We start from the raw sequence: 17,813 nt of genomic DNA, 5'->3' as shown, positions 1-17,813 counted from the left end.
AGGGACTGGGGCCCCCTGTGGTAGGCTGTCTCCAGCGGGGAGCAGCCACGAGTCCAGCGTGGTTTGAAGGGGGGGGCTGTCCCTGGCTTGGCTGAGCACATGAGGCCAGGTGGGCTGGGAGAGACCAGCCCTCAGCAGGATGAACCTGGATGAAGGCAGATGAAAACGATGGGATGAACCTGGAGAGACTCTCCTAGGGCTTTGGATATAGGATTCTCTTCCAGCACTGTTACTTTGCTGTATCCCCACTGTTGTCATCTCAGTCCCAAATCACAAGGGTAGAATAATTGTTCTTGCCCTGTTGGGGCCAACCAGGCCAGGTCGCTCCTGGTCCTGCTCCCCAGACCCTGCTCACCCCCACCATGTTTCTCCACTCTCCCTTCACCCATGTCCCTCTTCCAATGCAGCTGCTCAGACTGGGTCCAAAGCCACAGTCTGTTTTGTTTTGTTTTGTTTTGTTTTGTTTTGTTTTGTTTTGTTTTGTTTTGTTTTCTAAGAAGGTCATTTCTTCAATGTGTCAGGATTATTTTGAGCTCTGCATCAGTCCTTCAAGGCGTTTGCAGCTTCTCATGGGGCTGTGGAGTCTGGGGAGGAAACCAACATGGTCTGCCTTCAAGGACAAAGCAATGAGGATTGCTCTTTGGGAACCCCATTTGCACCCAGGCTGTAGAAGCCCCAGGTGCTCCTTGCTGAGCAGCACTGTGAAACAGCACGAGAAGCCTTCCTGCAGCCAGAGGTGTGGCAGGGGTCCTCTCGCCCACCTTCCCGCTCGCTGCAGGCAGTGCCTTCCCCTCCCTCTGCTCTGCAAGGTGGCTGCAGTGCCCCAGGGTCTGTCCCTGTACATGGCCACCAGAGCCACCTGGAAAGCAGCAGAAAATCAGGGCCCACACAGGGTGACACATCCTCAAATACTTTCCCAGCTTACAGCAGTTTGTAGTTCATGGACCTCCTGAGCCAGAGCTGAGCCTTTTTGTGTGATAATCCCTGGTGGATTTTTCTTCCATGAACTTGAGCTGAACCCACCCTTTGAACCCACGTGAGCTCTGAGTTTGCTTGTTCTCAGAGACAATCCACAATGAGATTGCTTCAGCCAATGTTCAAGTGCCACAAGACAAAAGCCCATCAGGCTCAGCCCGTCTGGGAACACGGGGTTCCTCCAAGCCCCCCTCGCCCCAACCTCCAACCCACTGGAGCCTGAGCAAGGCGCCCTGCCCAGGGAGGCATTGGCTGTGCTCCCAGCCAAATGCCAAAGCAAAAATGGAGAGAAACAAACCGAGCCATCCCAGAGCCAGTTGTGGTCACCTCTCCACCAGAGCAACAATCTCCAGGGACCACCTCCACCTTCTCTGCAGACCCCTGGAATTCTATTAGCCATCTCCAGCAGGTCACTCTGCGTCTGTCCCTGCACTCATGTTACCCTGTCTCCAATGATTTAATGTCATTTCCGCTGTCTGGGCCCCTCCTCCTTGTTCTTGAGATAATTGCAGAGATTTGGATTTTGCCAGATTCCTAGCCTCTCTCTGAACTTACTCCCTTAAAATCGTTTCTGTGAGCACCAGGCAGCTGCCCTGCGGTATCCTCCCCTGCACGTGCTTCCCGGGAGTTATTACGTAGCAGTTCTCAGGCCATAGTCTGCTTTGCTGCTCTCCTCCTTCCTTTTCCAAGACACTAATTGTACATCCTCTTCCAGCTGCAACTGTGAGTTAGGATAAGCCCACCACTAAACTGCCTAACCAGGTCATTTGGATCAACAGGGGCTGGAGAGCATTCAGACAAGCAACTCAAGCCAGGAAATCCAAAGATGCAATCCTCCGGCAAAATCCTCCTAAGCTGAAATCCTCTGGCTAAGGGAGGGCAAGAATCAACAGCCAGGCGTGTGTGGATGACACGGCTTCAACCACAGGAGAACACTGTGATCCCCGCGGAGGGCGAGCTCTCGGTCCATGGTCACCATCACCCAAACCTCTGTCACCTCCTCAGCCTGTTCCTCAGCTGGCCGATAGAAGGCTCCAAGCCACACGTTTATGCTCCAAGCGTGTGCTCTTCCTGTAGCTTCATGTAGCTCCGTGTGATGCATGGTCCTTGCCTGGGGATGTGGTTCCACTAACAATTGACACCACTCAGATCCAGCCCAGCTTAATCCAAGACAAAATAATGCTTTTGCCATGGAAAATGCTATTGTCCATTCATCTCTACTCCCCGAGGGAAACCTGCAGACCCCTCTTGGGCAGAGCGGGCAGGGCTGAAGCCACCAAGGGGCCCCCTGGCCTCCTACCAATGGGAGCTGCTGGGATCCAGCTGAGCTGGGATTCACCACTGCCCGTGCTGGAGGAAGGGCTGGGCTCTGGGGTCCGATTCAGGGGCCTGAGGATGAAATATAAAAAGAGTAAGGGGAACGGGGTGAAGTAGCCCATCCTACCTCCTGAATGAATATCCATACACTTAGGTGCTGGTGGAGGGAGATAAAAGCTGCTTTTTTGAGATTCATGTCCCCAGATGCCACCTCAGTCCTGGTCTAGACAGGGACGAGGTAGCTCGGCATCACCAAACATCCAGAAATGTTTTAGGATCACCCAGGACCTCAGCAGACAAGAGCCTGACACACAGCCCAGGGCCCACCGCCTGCCTGCCAGGGTGCACCCAGCCGCACCGCACCTCGCAGGCAGCTCCGAGTCATCCCTCACACACCACATCAAATCCGCCACGTGTTGGCGGTCTCTAAGCCCCTCATTAATTCCTGCTGCAACAGAAGTTGGCACCTCATTACCAAGCTGACCCAGCCCCTGGATCTCATCCTGCCCCTGGATCTCATTGCATCCCTGATGCTTCCCCGGGGCACAGGGGCAGAGCAGAGGGCACTGCTCTGGGGCAAGAGCACAGCCAGGGCCAGGGGCTGGGCTGCGTCCCGTGGGTGCAGCCCAGAGCTCAGGCTGAACACAGGCATCTGCATGCAGCCGTGGGGACGTGGTGCCCGGGATCACACTGAGGGATTTGCACCAAGTGGCCGGGGTGTCACCGGCGAGTCACAGTCTCGGGGTGGTAACTGTCAGCTCCGTGGTGTCAATGGGGAGTGCCCAGGGACTGCTGCCAAGTCACGAGGGTGCCATCACGACAGTGGCAATGAGTCATGGGGCCGAGGGCTGCGCGGGTGCTGGGCAATGCGGTGGCACAGCCTGTGGGTGTGGGAGCAGCCGGGGGGCGTGGGGCAGGGAGCTGAGCTGGCAGGAAAAGGAGCAGCTGGTGGGGTGTGCGGGACGTGGCCAGCATGGGAAGTGGAAGCGCCTGGTCACGAGGAGAGGCGACAATGTGGACAAGGAGAGGGAGCAAGTGCGGGTGGAAACATGGGCAGGGAATGGGAGTGAGGCCTGTAGGGTGGGCGTGTGGGGTGAGGAAGGGGGTGAGCTGGGCAGCGGGGGCTCAGGTGAGAACTGCGTAGGGGGTGCTGGTGAGCAGAGGTGCTGGGGTGCAGGTTGGGGGTCGGAAATGGGAACATCACCAGGATGGGAGCAACCGTGCCCCTGTGATGCACTGACCTGGGACCTCCATGCCGTGGGGGTCCGAGGAGAGGAGCACCCTGCTCCAGGGTGCAGGAGGGCAGGATGCTGGTGGCACAGAGTGCAGTGTGCCGAAACGGGGCTGATGCCGGAGCACTGCAGTGCCGAGCTCCTGCTGCCAGTGGCCCTGGGGAGCAGCAGTGGGCAAGGCTTGGGGGGCAGTGGGTCCCTGGGGGCAGCAGTGGCATGGGCAGCGTGGCGTGGGGGTGGAGGACAAGTCTTGCCAGCCATGCCAGCAGCCATGAATCAGCTGCCAGCTGCCCCCCAGCCGGTCTGTCTGCTCTGCCAGTCTGATATTCAGCCAGCTCCGAGCCGTACTGCGCTGATTTCTACCTCAGCCTCTTCTTGCTACCTGGTCGTGAGCCACACAGGCATAAGGGGCTGGTGCAGACGGTTCAGCAGCAGCAGTCCCAGGCGTGATCAATCAGAGCCGTGCTCAGATTTATGAACTGAGAAGTCGGGCAGGGGCCCAGCCCTCCTGCAGGGCTCATGGTTTCTGAGTGGTGTGCGTGAGGGGGCAAAATCCACTTGTTCTCGGACACTGGGCTGGGCTTTAGGGAGGGACTGGACAGTCCAGGGGCTGATGGACTCCGGCCACGTTTGGACTCTGCGAAAGGAAAACATTGCACTATACAAGCACACAGGAACAGAGCTGTCCCAGCCCATGGCAGCACTGGTGTGTGACCAGTCACTGCAGACGTGCAAAAGCTCAAGGGTACCAAGTCCCCAGCTGGCACCATGCCCCTCTGTCCCCCTGCCCAGTCCCTGGGGACATTTTTGTCCTGTGACTGTGCCCCAAGGCTGAAATACACCCAGGCTCTGCATACCTGGGAGAGCAACCAGACCATGGGCTTTATGCAGGGTATTTGGGACCAGGTAAGCACATGCAAAGCCACATGCATAGGGGAGGAACTGCTGGAAAGGGGTTGATTGCTCCATCAGCTGGAGAGGGAGATGACAGCAGAAGAGGGATTGTGGGTGCCAAGTCAGCCCCCACAGGGGGTCAGCTAGGCTCAGGCTGGTGCAGCTGCAGCTCCTGGGGAATCCCAGCAGCTGATACCAGCAGGAGCTGTACAGAGATGGACACCCTGATGGACACCCTCTCAAACCACCTGGACCTGTCCGGGTGCCCGCAAAACTATCAGAGTATATATGCTCTTGTTGGGGACCAGCAGTCCATCACCAACTGCTGCCAGCCAGGCTCACACATGGCCACAGCACACCCTGAGGGTGCTGCACACAGCAGGGTGGCCAGAGCCAGTCCTTGGCAGTGATTTCCACACCCCTGGTTGTCTGAGTTGCTTCTGCCTCAGCATCCCAGTGCTCCACCCCAATGGGGAGGCTTAAGGACCTGGCTACTTCCACCTCCAGGGCCAAGGCCATGCCAGGGATGTCCTGCAGGGAAATGCAAACTTTACACTGGAGCCCAGGATAGGCTCAGGCAGGGGAACTGAAGGCAGGTGAGGTGGTGGATGACATTGCCAGAGCTGGCAGAGCCCAGCCTGGAGGCGCCCATTCCTGCAGTGCCTCCAAACCCAGCTCTGAGCTGCTTTTTCCCATCTCCTGTCCACAGATCCATGGCAGGGTAAGGGTGAGGGACTGGCTGTGCCTGCTGCACAGCACAGCCAGATGCCCTTGCCAGCAGCACCGTCGCAGGAGATGCTCTGGCCCCAGGCAGGGCACAAGGACAGCACCCGAGAAACAGCACCAGGCACGGCAGGAGCACGACTGGACACTGCAGGAGCGTGGGGCCCCATGCCAGGACAAAGTGCAGCCTCAGCACGGCTCCAGCCACGGGCAAGCTCCCAATGGCTGAAGCCTCCTGCCGCCCTCACAGGGGTCCCCGTCATCCCGCGGGGGCAGCATCCCTGGGCCTCTCAGCATTGGCACCGGGTCCAGTCCAAACCCTGGCTCGCCGGAGCTGGGTCCAGGCCAGTCCAAAGCTGCCGTGACGCGGGGCGCAGGAGAAGCTGTTTGTACAGCTGTGCACAGCACGGCAGCGCGAGCCAGCCCCGGGAACATGATGTTTAGAAAAGCACCGGCTAATTTGAGAGTGGATCTGCGCGAGCCGGGGCTGGGGGACGCACGGCCCAGCTGCAGCCTGGCAGCAGAGAGGGATGCGGGGCCGAGGGGAGGATGCTGGCTGCGTACCCCACCTCTTGTTTGCCTTGTAAATGGACGTCAGGCTTCAATTAGCGGTGGGAATGATGTTCAAAGTGTGAAAGCGGCCCCGAAGCGCCTGGCCACGAGGCTGCCCCGGGGTGCCAGCGGCGGAGGCACCTGCCCGGGGCAGAGCCCAGGCGGGCAGTGTGGGACCTGCGCTAGCAGCTGCGGAGGGGACAAAGGGCACAGCAGCCCCCCCCGTGCCCTCCGTGCCCACAGCCCCACCGGCCCAACCTCTGCCCGCAGCATCCCGCGGCGTCCCCGCTGCCAAACCCCGCGGACGCTCCGAGGCCGCCTCGTGAGAAGGGGGGGGGAGGGACACGGGGGCAAACGCAGCCGTTTGAGGGGAGCCACCGAAGCGGAGCCGGGGGCTCTCGGGGCGCGGCCGAGCACCGCGCCCGACGGCCGGGGCAGAGCCGCCGAGGCTGCGGGGCCCGGCGGGGCCGGCGGGGCAGTGCCCGGCGGCGGGGCCGACCGCGGGCGGAGGGCTCCCTCTCGAGGCCCCCGGCCAGCACTGCCCGCACCCACCGCGGGGCCGGCACCGAGCCCCGGGGGCCCCCACCGTCGGGGCGCCGGGAGCGAGCACCGGCAGCGAGCCCCCGGGGCTGGGGGGAGCCGGCAGCGAGCGGCGGGGCTCGGCCTGCCGCAGGCCAGCAGCGGGGTCACCGGTGAATTAGCAGCGCGGTACCGCTTCGGGAGACACCGCGGGCAGGGGACGTGTCCTCCACCTTGGCCACCACAGGGCACCAAAGGCCCCCAAAGGATGCTGCCACGAGCACGCGGTCTGCGGTGGGCGCGGCCGGTGGGACCGCTTCTAATGAGCTCCTCTCGTTACCCAGGGGGCTTGCTGTGCCGCCGACACCGCCACCAAGGCGGAGAGTGTCCCAGCAGCCACCACGCGTCGTGTTGGCACCCCGTGCATCGTGTTGGTGCCCCATACATCGTGTTGGTGCCCGTGCCTCGTCCTGCCCCCCCCGGAGCCAAGCAGCTCCTCGCCGCTCACAGCCCCAAGCAGCCGTGCTCCCGGTGTCTGACCCCCGGCCCCGGCTGTGCCCTCGGGACACGGACCCTGCGGCACGGCCACCCCGGGCAGCGGGTGGGCGGCTGGGGATCCGCGGCCAGGCCTGCGCTGGGGGCTGCTCAGCACCAGGATGTCACCCGCGCCTGCGGTGGCCCAGGACAGGAGCAGGCGGTGGCAGCGGGCGCGGCGCTGCAGGGAGCCGAAGGTGCAGATGGAGGCGACCTGAGCGAGGAGAGGGCCGGGACACGTGGCCGGGACACGGCGAGGCACGGGGCGGCCGACCTGCGGCGGTGGCACTGCGGGGACAGCGGCACCCGGCGGCCCCGGGCGCTGTGCGTCGCCTCCCCGGGACAGCCGCTGCCACCTCCCCGGGGCTCGCTGCCCCCTGCCCGGTGCCCCCCCCCCCCCCGGTGCCGGCCGCCCCCCGCCGGGCGCGCTCCGTGTCCCCCCCCCCCCAGGGCCGCTCGCTCCCGCCCCGCGGCTCCCGCCCGAACACCGGCGCGGCGGCGGCAGCCAATGGAGAGCGGGGGGTGTGTCCTCCGCCGCGCGCGGGACCAATAGGGAGCTGGGGGCGTGCCCTGGGCGGGGCGCGGAGCCAATGGCGGCGCGGGGCGGGGCGGGGCGGGGCGGGGCGGGGCGATGCTGCCGCCGGCGGGAGTGCGGGAGCGCGTCCGGGCCGTGCACGGCGGCGCGGCGCTGCCCGAGCTGCTGCGGCGCTACGACGGGTGGGCCGGCCGCTACGAGCAGGTGCGGGGCCGGGACCCGCCGGGACCCCCCGGTACCGGCACCGGGACCGGGACCGGGACCGGGACCCCCCCGCCGGCAGCGAGCTCTCCCGGCGCCCCGCCGCCCGCCCCGCTGACCGCCCCGTCCCGCAGGATGTGGCCGCGCTGGAGTACCGGGCGCCGCACCTGGCCGCCGCCTCGCTCGCCTTCGCCTTCCCCGCGCCGCCCGCCGGGGCGCGGGTGCTGGACGTGGGCTGCGGCACCGGGCTCGTAGCGCGGGAGGTACGGGACGGGACGGGGCGGGACGGGGCGGGACGGGACGGGGCGGGGGTCCCGGAGGCCGCGCGGTAACGGCGCCGCCCGCCCATCCCCGCAGCTGCAGCGCCGCGGGTTCGGCTGCCTGCACGGCGTGGACGGCAGCGCGGGGATGCTGGAGCGGGCGCGGGGCACGGGGCTGTACCGGCAGCTGCAGCGCTGCGTGCTGGGCCGGGAGCCGCTGCCCGGGCCCGCAGGTAACGGCCGGCACCGGGGGGGCGGCGGAGGCCGGCGGTGGTCCCCGCGGGGCCGGTGACACGGGGCCCCCGCAGAGCACTACGACGCAGTGACGGTGGTGGGGGCCCTCGGCGAGGGGCAGGTGCCCTGCTCGGCGCTGCCGGAGCTGCTGCGCGTCACCAAGCCAGGTGAGGCGGCCCCGTGGGACGTGGTCCCCGTGGGACGGGTCCCCAGCCCGACCCCCGGTCTGGGTGCGGGTGCGGGCAGGCCGGGACATGGCCTCATCCCCACGGGCACGGGGTCACACGCTGGTGTCCCGGCCAGCTGGGTCCAAGCCAGGGGTCGGGGCAGTGGCACTCCTGACCCGCCGCCACCCCCGGGTGACGTGGTGCAGCGGGGGCCTCGTCACCCTGTCCCCTGTCCGGGCAGGGGGCTTCCTGTGCCTGACCACCAGGAGCAACCCCTCGAACCTGCGCTACAAGGCGGAGCTGGAGGCAGCGCTGCAGCGGCTGGAGCAGCAGGGGGCCTGGCAGAAGGTCCTGGCCCAGGAGGTGGAGCGCTGGGAGAGAGCCACTGAGGAGGAGGAGAGCGTCCAGGGCACTGGCTACATCTCCGGCGTGGTCTACATCTATCGCAAGTGCCCCGTCCCGCCTCTCGAGGAGGGCTGAGAGCCGAAACGGTGCCAGGGAAGGGGGCTGAGCCTGGTGCCCTGCATGATGTCACCCTGCATGTCCCCTGCCCCATGCAGCTGTGCCACCCCCTTCCCACACAGCAGCGCTTCCAGAGCCCAAACTTCCCTGTTCCCTTCCCCATCTCCTCCCCTCGGGTCTGAGCCCTGGGGACCTGCTCCTCAGCTCGGGGAGGGCCTCCAGGTTTCATCAGGGTCTCCTGGGCACCTCCCTTAGCCCTGACATTCAGATGCCTTGGTCCTTGTCCTTGCTGTCCCATCTCACAGCTCTTTGTGACATCTTTGCAGCTCCATCTGACTGGGCAGAGCCACCTCCTGTCTGGGCTGTCTCCTCCCCACCGTGCCCACCTCCCACGTGGCCATGGTCAAAATCTGGATCCTTCTTCATCTTCCCTGCTCCAGACCCCAGGCCTCTGCCTGGGGACTGTTGCTGATGGTCCCCATCACCACATCCTGCTGTCCCCTGTTCATCCCCCTCAGGAGCTAACCAGTGTGCCCTGAGGTGCCAGAGCCCCATCTGAACCCGGAGCAGCTTTGCCAGCACAACGCCCAGCTGGAGAAGCTTTCAGAGCACCACATCAGCCTTTCATCCCTGCTTAAGCTCTCATTTTCCTACAGCTTTGTAGTTAATGGTCTGGGTGGGAAATGAACCTGGAAGAGACCTCAGGAGTTGGTGGCTGCTCCCCACCCAGGAGCCACCCTGGCATCTCCTGCCCGTCCTGTTCCCCAAGCCCCTTGTGATTGTGCCTCCACCCCTACCTCCTCCAGTCCTTCCTTGGGAAGTTTTTTACCCAAATCTCTTGCTGGGATCTTTCTTTCTTCCTTCCCCAGACCTGTTGCTGCTTGTCCCGTTCCCATGGATGTGGGGATCGGGTGATCTTCCTCCCTGGAGCTCAGCCCCTCTGGGAGGTGGCAGCCCTGCAGTCTGTGCTGGGCTCTGGTTGTATCCAGTGCTCGGTGCCCATCCCGGTGAAACCAAACCAGGGGCTGAGCCCTGTGAGCCCTCGCCCCTGTCCCAGGGCTTTGGACACAGCCAAGTGCCCCAGGCTGAGTGCTCTGAATGTGTTTTGAGGACCGCAATACCCATTGTAAAAATGGGCACTTGTCACCCCTCCTGGCTGATCTGTGTTGTCCCCCCATGTCCTGGTGTTGTGGTGCCCACCTCCCCTCTGTGTCACAGGCACTGTCCCCTTGTCCCCAGTGCTGCCCTGACCAAGGGGCCATGGCTGTCCCCATCCCATGCTTGGCTGTCAAATAAACCCTGCCTTTGCTGCACGTTTGTGGTGTGTTATTCCCTTGCATGGGGCTGCTGGCTGTCCTGCAGGGTGGGGAGGGTGGTCCCCCCTCTTCCTGCCTCAGTTTCCCTGCTCCTGCATGGGGAGCACCCTGGCTGGCACCTGCTGCATCCTCATGGGGATATGGGGACAAGACAGGGGTCAGGACAGCCCCCCCCTGAGCTGGCCACAGGGGTGTGAAAGCCACAGGAATTGTCACCGTCCCCCCGCAACGCAGCTTAGAAATGAGCCCAGGCAGCTTCGGTGGCACCGAGAACTTTATGGGGGCTGGGAGCAAGCGGCAGCACCCAGCACAAACACAGCCCCTGCCTGCATCCTGGGGGCGGTGGGCAGGATCCGTCCCCTCACCCAAGGGGAGCAGGGCTGGCAGCAGGACGGGACCACACATTGTCACAGCCTGCGGACAGGGCAAAGCACCGGGGGTTCAGGATGGGGACGTAGCCGTTGTGGGAACGGGGTGTGTGGGCAGGGGGTGCTGGATCTGGACAGGCTGGGCACCACGGACCTGTCCCCATGGGCTGGCGCCCAGGATGGGCAGCTCACACATAGTCTTTCATGGGGTAGCCCATGGGGCTGCAGCTCTTCACAGCTCGGTACTTCCTGGGGTAGTGATCCCGCTGGGATGGGGGCCCTGAGCAGCACAGGATGCCCCCGCCGAAGAGCTGGAGGGCACTGGAGGCCCAGCCGATGTAGAGGGCAGCCCCCAGCTCTCTCTTCAGGGCCTCAGGCACCATAGGGTTGTAGAAGTTGGTGACGATGCTGTTGGCGGACCAGGACACGGGGATGAGCAGCACGATGCCAGCCAGGACAAAGATGGCACCTGCCACGATGGAGACGCGCATCTTGGAGTTCTTGTCCTCCACACAGCGGGTGCAGTCGGCACCCGAGATGGCGGTGAGGAGGGCGAAGAAGGCCACGATGATGGAGGTGACCACCAGGGCACGGGCAGCTTGCAGGTCGGAGGTGAGGTCCAGCAGGGAGTCATAGACCTTGCACTGCATCTGCCCCGTGCTCTCATACACGCAGTTCATCCACAGCCCTTCCCAGAAGACCTGGGCCACCACGATGTTGTAGCCGATGAAGGCCGTCACCTTCCACATGGGCAGGGCACAGGTGAGGATGGAGCCCAGCCAGCCCAGCACGGCCAGCACCAGCCCGCCCAGCTGCATCGTCATCGTCGCCATCGCCAGCACCTGCGGGGACAGGGCACAGCCATCACATGCAGGGTTCCAGAGCTGGGCCGGAGCTCAGAAGGGTGGTGCCTTTGGGCTGGGTGCCTCCTGCTCCCATCCACATGGGGACGGCTGCAGGCCAGCACGGGGACACAGATGCTGCATGGAGCATTGCTGCAGAGCAGCACAGGGACACTTGTGCTGCAGACAGCACTGCTGCAGGCCAGCACGGGCGCACATACTGCCGTGAGGAGACTGAGCTGCAGGAGCCTGGGCAAGTCATGTTTTTACTCCAAATGTCCCCACAGCACAAGGCAGTCGTGTGTGGTTGCCCCATTCCAGCTGAACCATGCCAGTGTAGGGCACATTATGGGGGGGAAGGCTTTTGGGGAGCAGGACAGGGGCTCGCTGTGCCCATCAGGGTAGGGCTCCCACCCCACAGCTGCGCAGGGCTCTGCGCCTCCCGGCCCTGCCTCCTACAGGCTTCACTCTGCCCTCTGCAACCTTTGGACCTGGGGCTTCCCGTCTGGGGTGCTGGGAATGGGCGCGAGCCCAGGTCTGCCTCTGATACCGACTGCAGGGCTCAGCACTTTCAGAGATACCAGCTCCTTTTTCTCCAGACAAGCAGCACAGGGAGCCCAGGGATGAACCGGGGCTGGTCAAACCCTCACAGCTGACTACAGAGTGGGGCACCATGGACAGCTGGATCCAGGGGGTGCTGCTCCCTGGATAGGGGACACCAGGGGCACCGACCACTGTACCATGCCATGGTCCCTGGGCTCATCCCAAATCGCTGCTCGGCCCCACATGGAGCAGACCCTGGGCTGCCTGCACCTCCCCGCCAGGGGCCGGGACCCATGCTTGGCAGCCAGGAGCAGCCAAGTTTTTATGGTCCCGGTGTGGCAGCGGGTATCGGCTGTGCCTGGCACACCCTGAGGCTGTTGGAGGTTTCACCGCAGTTTCCCCAGTCCTGGTTTCGGTTTCTGCGGCCTCTCCTGCACAGCTGTGCTTCCGTCCTTCCCCGGCACCTCTCACCCATTGGCACCCCTGCTGTGGCAGGCACCTTGCCGAGCTGGGGCTCTACGTTAGGCCTTTTAGGCTGAAAATAAAGTCCCTTTCTCCCAGAAAATGGAAGAGGCCGGGGATTGGGATGATGGGAAGCCATCCTAGGTGACCTCTGCAGCCAGTGGGTCCCAGGCTGGTGGGGTGGCTCCAGCAAGTGTTACCATCCCCGTGGATGTCTGCACCAGGGACTCACAGCGACCATCGCGCTACCATTCCTGCCCATCCACTGCCATTCCCAGCTCTGTGGGAGTGTTTGGGCTCCCCACTTCCATCCCCCTCTCAGTAAAGGATGGGCACGAACCAGGAGCTCTCAAAGCCTCCAAACCCAAGGAGCACCCAGAGCCCCACAGCTCAGGAGCCCCCATGGTGGGCACCACATGTCGTCCCCATGTACTCCGAGGTGCACACACACAACGTTCCCAGGGCTGGCCACAGGCTGGCCAAGCACCGGCAGGGTTTCAATGCTGGAAGACAAACAGGCAAAACACCCGGTGTCACCCACGCTGCCCCAGGTGCTCTCGGGTGGCCCCGGGGCGCGGGGCCGTGCCAGCACACCCCTCCCGCCGTCCCACGTCCCGGCTGGCGCCCGCCACCTCCTTCCTGCTCGGCGCGGCCGGTCGGACAGGAGCAGCACCCGGTGCCGGTCCCGATGCCTGGGGCCCTGCAATAGCGTGGGGCGGCCCCGCTGCCACGCCTGGCGCCGTGAAGGCATCTCACCTTCAAGACACCCGCTGTCACCTCCAGGGGTCTCCCGGTGGCCCAGGAGGGGAACACGGCCATGGCAGGGAGGCCAAGGCTGGACCAGGGGCAAAGAGAGCGGCTGGCCCCGGGCCCCAGCCCGGGGGAGGCTGGCACTGTCCCTCCAGAGACCAGATTTTGGGGTGTTTGAGGCTAGTGTTCTCCAGATGTGGGGTCCACAGTGGAGGCCCCACAGGCTGCCCCGCCACTGAGGCCAGACGATAAAGACAACGGAGCACAGCGGGGTCCGAGCAGCTGCCGTTTAATGTGGGATGGCTGCGACACGGGAGCAGGCACTGCCACAGCCAGGGGCGCCGTGAGCCCCCCCCGGGCCACCCCAGCTCCTGCCCCACAGCAGGGGTGAGAAGCCCGGTGCAGAGCCCCGCGCACCGCCCGCTCCCCTCCCGCCTCCCCGACCGGTTCTCCCAGCCCAGCCGCTGCCTTCCCACTCCCAGGATAATGATGCCCGCGCCCCGGGGAGCTGCCGAGAGAAATTCCACGCGCATAGAGCTACACAAAAATGCCGAAAGTAGGTCAAAGTAAAACTACAAGGCACAGGGGGTCAGAGCACCCCAGCCACCCCTCAAGACCGTGCCGGGGTTTGCTGAGTCACCACGTCCCCTGACCATGTGGGATGGGTTTGCTGTCCTCGCTGCCCCGTGGTGATCTAAGGACACGTCCTGGGGTTTTCCCGGCCTTCGCAGTGGCGTTTGGGTGAGTCCCCCGGCCAGAGCCGGAGCCGTGTGTCACCTGCGGGACAGGCACCCTGCAGCGTTCAGGGCCGTGCCACGGCGCGGCACACCCCGATACCGGCAGCCAGGGCTCCTTCACCAAGGAGATGTTGCAGGTGCCCCCGAGCCGCGGGGGGGATCAGGGCAGGCAGCCAGGACAGCAGCGTTTTGTTCCCTGTCCCAGACGGGATTAAAGAACCAGCTTCAATCCACAGACGAACAAAGGCAGCTCTGTCTGCCCTCCCTCACACCAGCCCCTCCCCGCCGCCCCGGCACCCGGCCCCAACCCAGCCCCCCGTGGGGCCGTGGGGTGCCCTGGGGGCATCCCCCCCAGGATTCACCCGTGGCGGCTGGGTGGGCGCAGCAGGGCAGTGGTGGGTCCGGGTGGGAGAGGTGCCAGGACGCGTGCAGGGTGCTGGGAGCGGCTCCTAGACGTAGTTGCTGGCCGGCAGCGAGCGGGACGCCGTGTACTTGGCAGAGTAGGGCTTCTCGCCCCGCGGCGGGCAGGTGCAGCACAGGATGCCCCCCCCCAGCAGCAGTAGCGCGGAGGCCGCCCAGCCCACGTAGAGGGACGAGCCCAGGTCCCGCTTCTGGGACTCGGCAACCAGCGGGTTGTAGAAGTCCCGGATGATGGAGTTGGCCGACCAAGAGATGGGGATGAGGATCAGCACACCGGCGATGATGAAGGTGACACCGGAGAGGATCATGACCTTGGCCTTGGCAGTCTCGTCCTCCACGCAGTTGGTGCACTTGCCGCCAGCAACAGCGAGCAGGGTGCCCAGCACGGCCAGCACGATGGCCACCACCACCAGCGCGCGGGCGGCCTGCAGGTCCTGCGGCAGCGCCAGCAGGGAGTCGTACACCCGGCACTGCATCTGCCCCGTGCTCTGCACCACGCAGTTCATCCACAGCCCTTCCCAGATGATCTGTGCCACCACGATGTTGTTGCCCACAAAAGCCGTCTCCCGCCACATGGGCAGCGCGCAGCAGAGGATGGAGGCCAGCCAGCCGATGACAGAGAGAGCGATGCCCAGCACCTGCAGCCCCATGGAGGCCATCGCTTGCCGGCGCGTGCCTGCTGCCGCCGCGCAGTGCCGCCCGCCAGGACCATGGCGGGCGTTATATGCCCTCGCCGAGGGAGGAGCCATCCCGCCGGCACCGGACGAAGGGGTAAAACCAGTTTCCCGGGATTCCTCCTCTCGCATTTCTCCCCACAGCCATGACACCTAATATCCCTGCTGCTCCCACGGTGGCCAGGATGAGGCCACCCAGGTGCAGGATCGCAGCCACATGCTGCCCGTGGGCAGACGGGGAGATGCCCAGGTAGGGCCAGAGCTGGCCCTGCAGCTCAGCCTGGGGTGCTGTAGGGGAATAGACAGCATCCGGGATGGGGATTTCTCCGCCGTCACTCCCAGCCCCTTCTTCTACATGACCAGGATGGATGCCTCCATGCATCTGTGCCCCAGTTTCCCCCCAGTGGCTGCTCCTGCCCCTGTCTGCCATAGGCCCCATGCCAGGGAGCAGCAGCTGTGCCAGCCCTGCTGCTGGGCTCCGCGCCGGGCAGGGCACAAGCGGCTCTTGTTTGTTCCTTGGCGTCTGATGAGCGCTTCCCATCCCTCCATTTGGCCTCAGGCAGGAGGTGCCACCGCCCGCCGCCGAGACCCACAAACCGGTCGGAGCTGCTGCTGGCTTGCCGCGGAGCAGAGATGGCGCTGCCTGGGGCGAGGCAAGGGGCAGACCCCAAAGCCCTGATCACCGTCCCACAGCCGGCATTCACATAGCAGCCCCTGGCCCCAGCCTGGGCTTAGCTGGACCAGGCACATGGTACTGAGACGGCAGCATCCTTCTGCAACCACCCCAAAGTGCCTGGGTGCCACAGCAGCACCAAGTGGGGACTGGGGTGCTGAGCACAGCAGGCCACATGGTGCTGGGGGCATTTTGGCACAGCCAGCTGTGCCCACCGGTGGACACCAATACTTTGGGCTCTGCCTGACCTCTCCCCTTTTAATCCCCAGCCCCTGCACACATCTCCTGCCTGTCCCCTCCAAAGTCCCCCCCATCTTGTGCAGAGGCACAGCCTGAAGCCAGACAGCCCGCAAGGACAGACAGGCAGTGCACCGTTCCCTCTCCAGCTTAATCTCTGGGAGAGATAACACGGCCTGAGACTATCTTTGTTTTTCCAAGCACACAAGCACTGGGTGGATAAGGTATCAGGAAAGCCCCGTGGGGCTGCGTTGGGGGTGGAAGAGCCAGCCCCCACCAGGTGCTGCATCCTCTAACCTGCCAAGAAGCGGGATGGTGGCTTGCTGATATGATATAATTGCTTGTGCTAATTGTTCAGCATGATGGGCTCTTGAGCCACCTCTGACCATGCTGGGGCATTTCTGGGCACTTGTATGGACAAGGTTCCTGCTCTAACACACAGCCCCATTCACAATGGGACGAGCCGTGGCCATGGCCAGGAGGTGACAGCAGCCTTGTGGTCCATGCAGAGTGGTGCCACGAGGATGCCACCAGCACTGGGGCTGGGGACACAGGTGTCCATGCAGGCAGGGCAGAGCCCAGGCACTCAGGGACACTTGGGTCTTGCTGCAGAGCCCTCGTCCGATCCCTGTGCTGTTTCAGGGGAGCCACTCAGATGCTGGGCTCCGCCAGGGTGCTCCCGTGTCTGTCTGTCCATCTGGAGCACCCACATTGCTGGCATACCAGAGCACCCACCCTCGAGCCAAAGGGCCGAGCGCCACGGTCAGGGCTCCCTTTAATCAGCGGGGCGGCGGCAGGGACCAGAGCATCCCCCGGCCGGGGCACCCTTCCAGGGATGCAGCACCAGGGCCAAATCCTGCCCCAGGCTGGATGTGGCTTCGCTGCCCAGCCGGCTGCTCTAACCACACCATCATTTGGGGTTGGAGGCAGGCGCGCACACATGCGTGCGCACACCTCATTGCACAACCTTGGCCCATGTGGGACGTGTCCCCACAGGTGCCTCCGGGCTGGGGACAAATGGCAAGGTGGGGAGCGGGACATTGCCACGCGCAGCGCATCCAGCACCTGCACTGAGACAGGCACGGGGCAGCTCGCCCTCACCCTCGGAGCCAAAGCAGGCGCCAGCGTGGCCGTTTGACAGCTGATTACTGTAATTAAAGCCAGAATGTGACATGTCCTCAAAATGGTGTCTGTCACCAAGAAACAGCCCTCGTGCCCTTCCTCACGTCCCCCAGCCAACACAGCCAGCCCCGTGTCCCCAGCACTGCCACGGAGGCCAGCAGGACACACGGACACAGGGCTCAGCAGGGAGCAGCGAAGCTGACCCCTGCAGCAGTGTCCCACCTCACACTGCGCCAGAGGATGCCACCCGACTGGGGACACAGCCTAGCTTCAGGGAACTCCTCCACACCAAATCGGGGTGCTCAGTCCATCCTGGGGTTTTGCCTGGCACCAATTGAGTGTGGTTGCCTTGCCCCGAATCCCATGGGATTCACAGGTCAGGGGGGACTGAGCTGCTGTCCTCGTTCCAGTGCACCCCAAAGGGCTTGGAGAGGGCAGAGCTCACCTCCTATGGTGGCTTAGAAAACGCTCCCCATGGATGCCCCTTGCTGCGGCAGGACAGAGACGTGCTGCATCCCCGTGCAGCCACCTTGGGGCAGGGACAGGGGACCAGGCATTAAACCTGCAGTCACTGCAATGCTCAGCGCTGGTGGCACAGAGGGACTGGCACAGTCCCTGACCTTGTGCCAGGCAGAGGACACCCTGCAGGGACAGGGCTGGCAGATGTCCCTGTGTGGATCACGCGTAGCAATTCCCCCTCTCCCTTGCCCCCGCATTCACTCCCAGTGCAAGACCTCGCCGCACCAGCACCACAAATACCTCGAGGTCCCAAAAAGACAGGCGGAGGGGAGCCGGGCAGGGCCAGGAGCTGCAGCGGAGCTGGTGCAGAGCTGAGCAGCCTCTCCCCAGTGCGCACACGGGGCGGTGAGGGATTAGTTACCCACATGCCGCCACGCTCATTGGAGACTCAATGTTCCCAAAAAGTTCTTGCCTGACATAAACTCCCTGACTGACTGAAATGTGCACAGTAAGGTTGTTTTCCTCTACCTGAAAGCAAAGGTTTATTAACTCGCACAGCCCAGATGCTCATGGAAAGAACCGTGCAAGGGAGCTGCGGCCAGAAA

At 64.1% G+C, this 17,813-nt stretch overlaps 2 protein-coding genes and 1 pseudogene across 3 annotated transcripts; 1 reads left to right on the top strand and 2 right to left on the bottom strand.

Moving 5' to 3' along the window:
• Positions 1–7,355: 7,355 nt before the first annotated feature.
• Positions 7,356–9,918, top strand: METTL27 (methyltransferase like 27). The gene is made up of 5 exons (XM_084492767.1): positions 7,356–7,485; positions 7,617–7,745; positions 7,840–7,975; positions 8,051–8,143; positions 8,385–9,918. The coding sequence occupies exons 1-5, from the start codon at positions 7,378–7,380 to the stop codon at positions 8,621–8,623; spliced, it is 705 nt and encodes a 234-aa protein (XP_084348893.1). The 5' UTR covers positions 7,356–7,377; the 3' UTR covers positions 8,624–9,918.
• Positions 9,919–10,332: 414 nt separating this feature from the next.
• On the bottom strand, positions 10,333–11,243 carry LOC311421508 (claudin-3 pseudogene; annotated as a pseudogene). The gene has a single exon. The product of its transcript is annotated as a claudin-3 pseudogene (transcript).
• Positions 11,244–14,072: 2,829 nt separating this feature from the next.
• Positions 14,073–14,775, bottom strand: LOC311421286 (claudin-4-like; the record flags this gene model as incomplete). The annotated part of the gene is made up of 1 exon (XM_084492980.1): positions 14,073–14,775. The coding sequence occupies exon 1, from the start codon at positions 14,700–14,702 to the stop codon at positions 14,073–14,075; it is 630 nt and encodes a 209-aa protein (XP_084349106.1). The 5' UTR covers positions 14,703–14,775.
• Positions 14,776–17,813: the final 3,038 nt, after the last annotated feature.

This window comes from Aythya ferina, assembly GCF_964211825.1.
Source record: "Aythya ferina genome assembly, chromosome: 19".
In the NCBI taxonomy this organism is placed as follows: Eukaryota; Metazoa; Chordata; class Aves; order Anseriformes; family Anatidae; genus Aythya; species Aythya ferina.
Note: the sequence above shows the minus strand (reverse complement) of the source record. Positions and strands in the feature narration are given on the sequence as shown.

Coding starts and splice junctions, on each gene's coding strand:
- METTL27 (XM_084492767.1), top strand. CDS start 7,378: ATGCTGCCGCCGGCGGGAGTGCGGGAGCGCGTCCGGGCCGTGCACGGC. Junction 7,746..7,839: donor CCGGGCTCGTAGCGCGGGAG/GTACGGGACGGG, acceptor CCATCCCCGCAG/CTGCAGCGCCGCGGGTTCGG. Junction 8,144..8,384: donor GCTGCGCGTCACCAAGCCAG/GTGAGGCGGCCC, acceptor CTGTCCGGGCAG/GGGGCTTCCTGTGCCTGACC.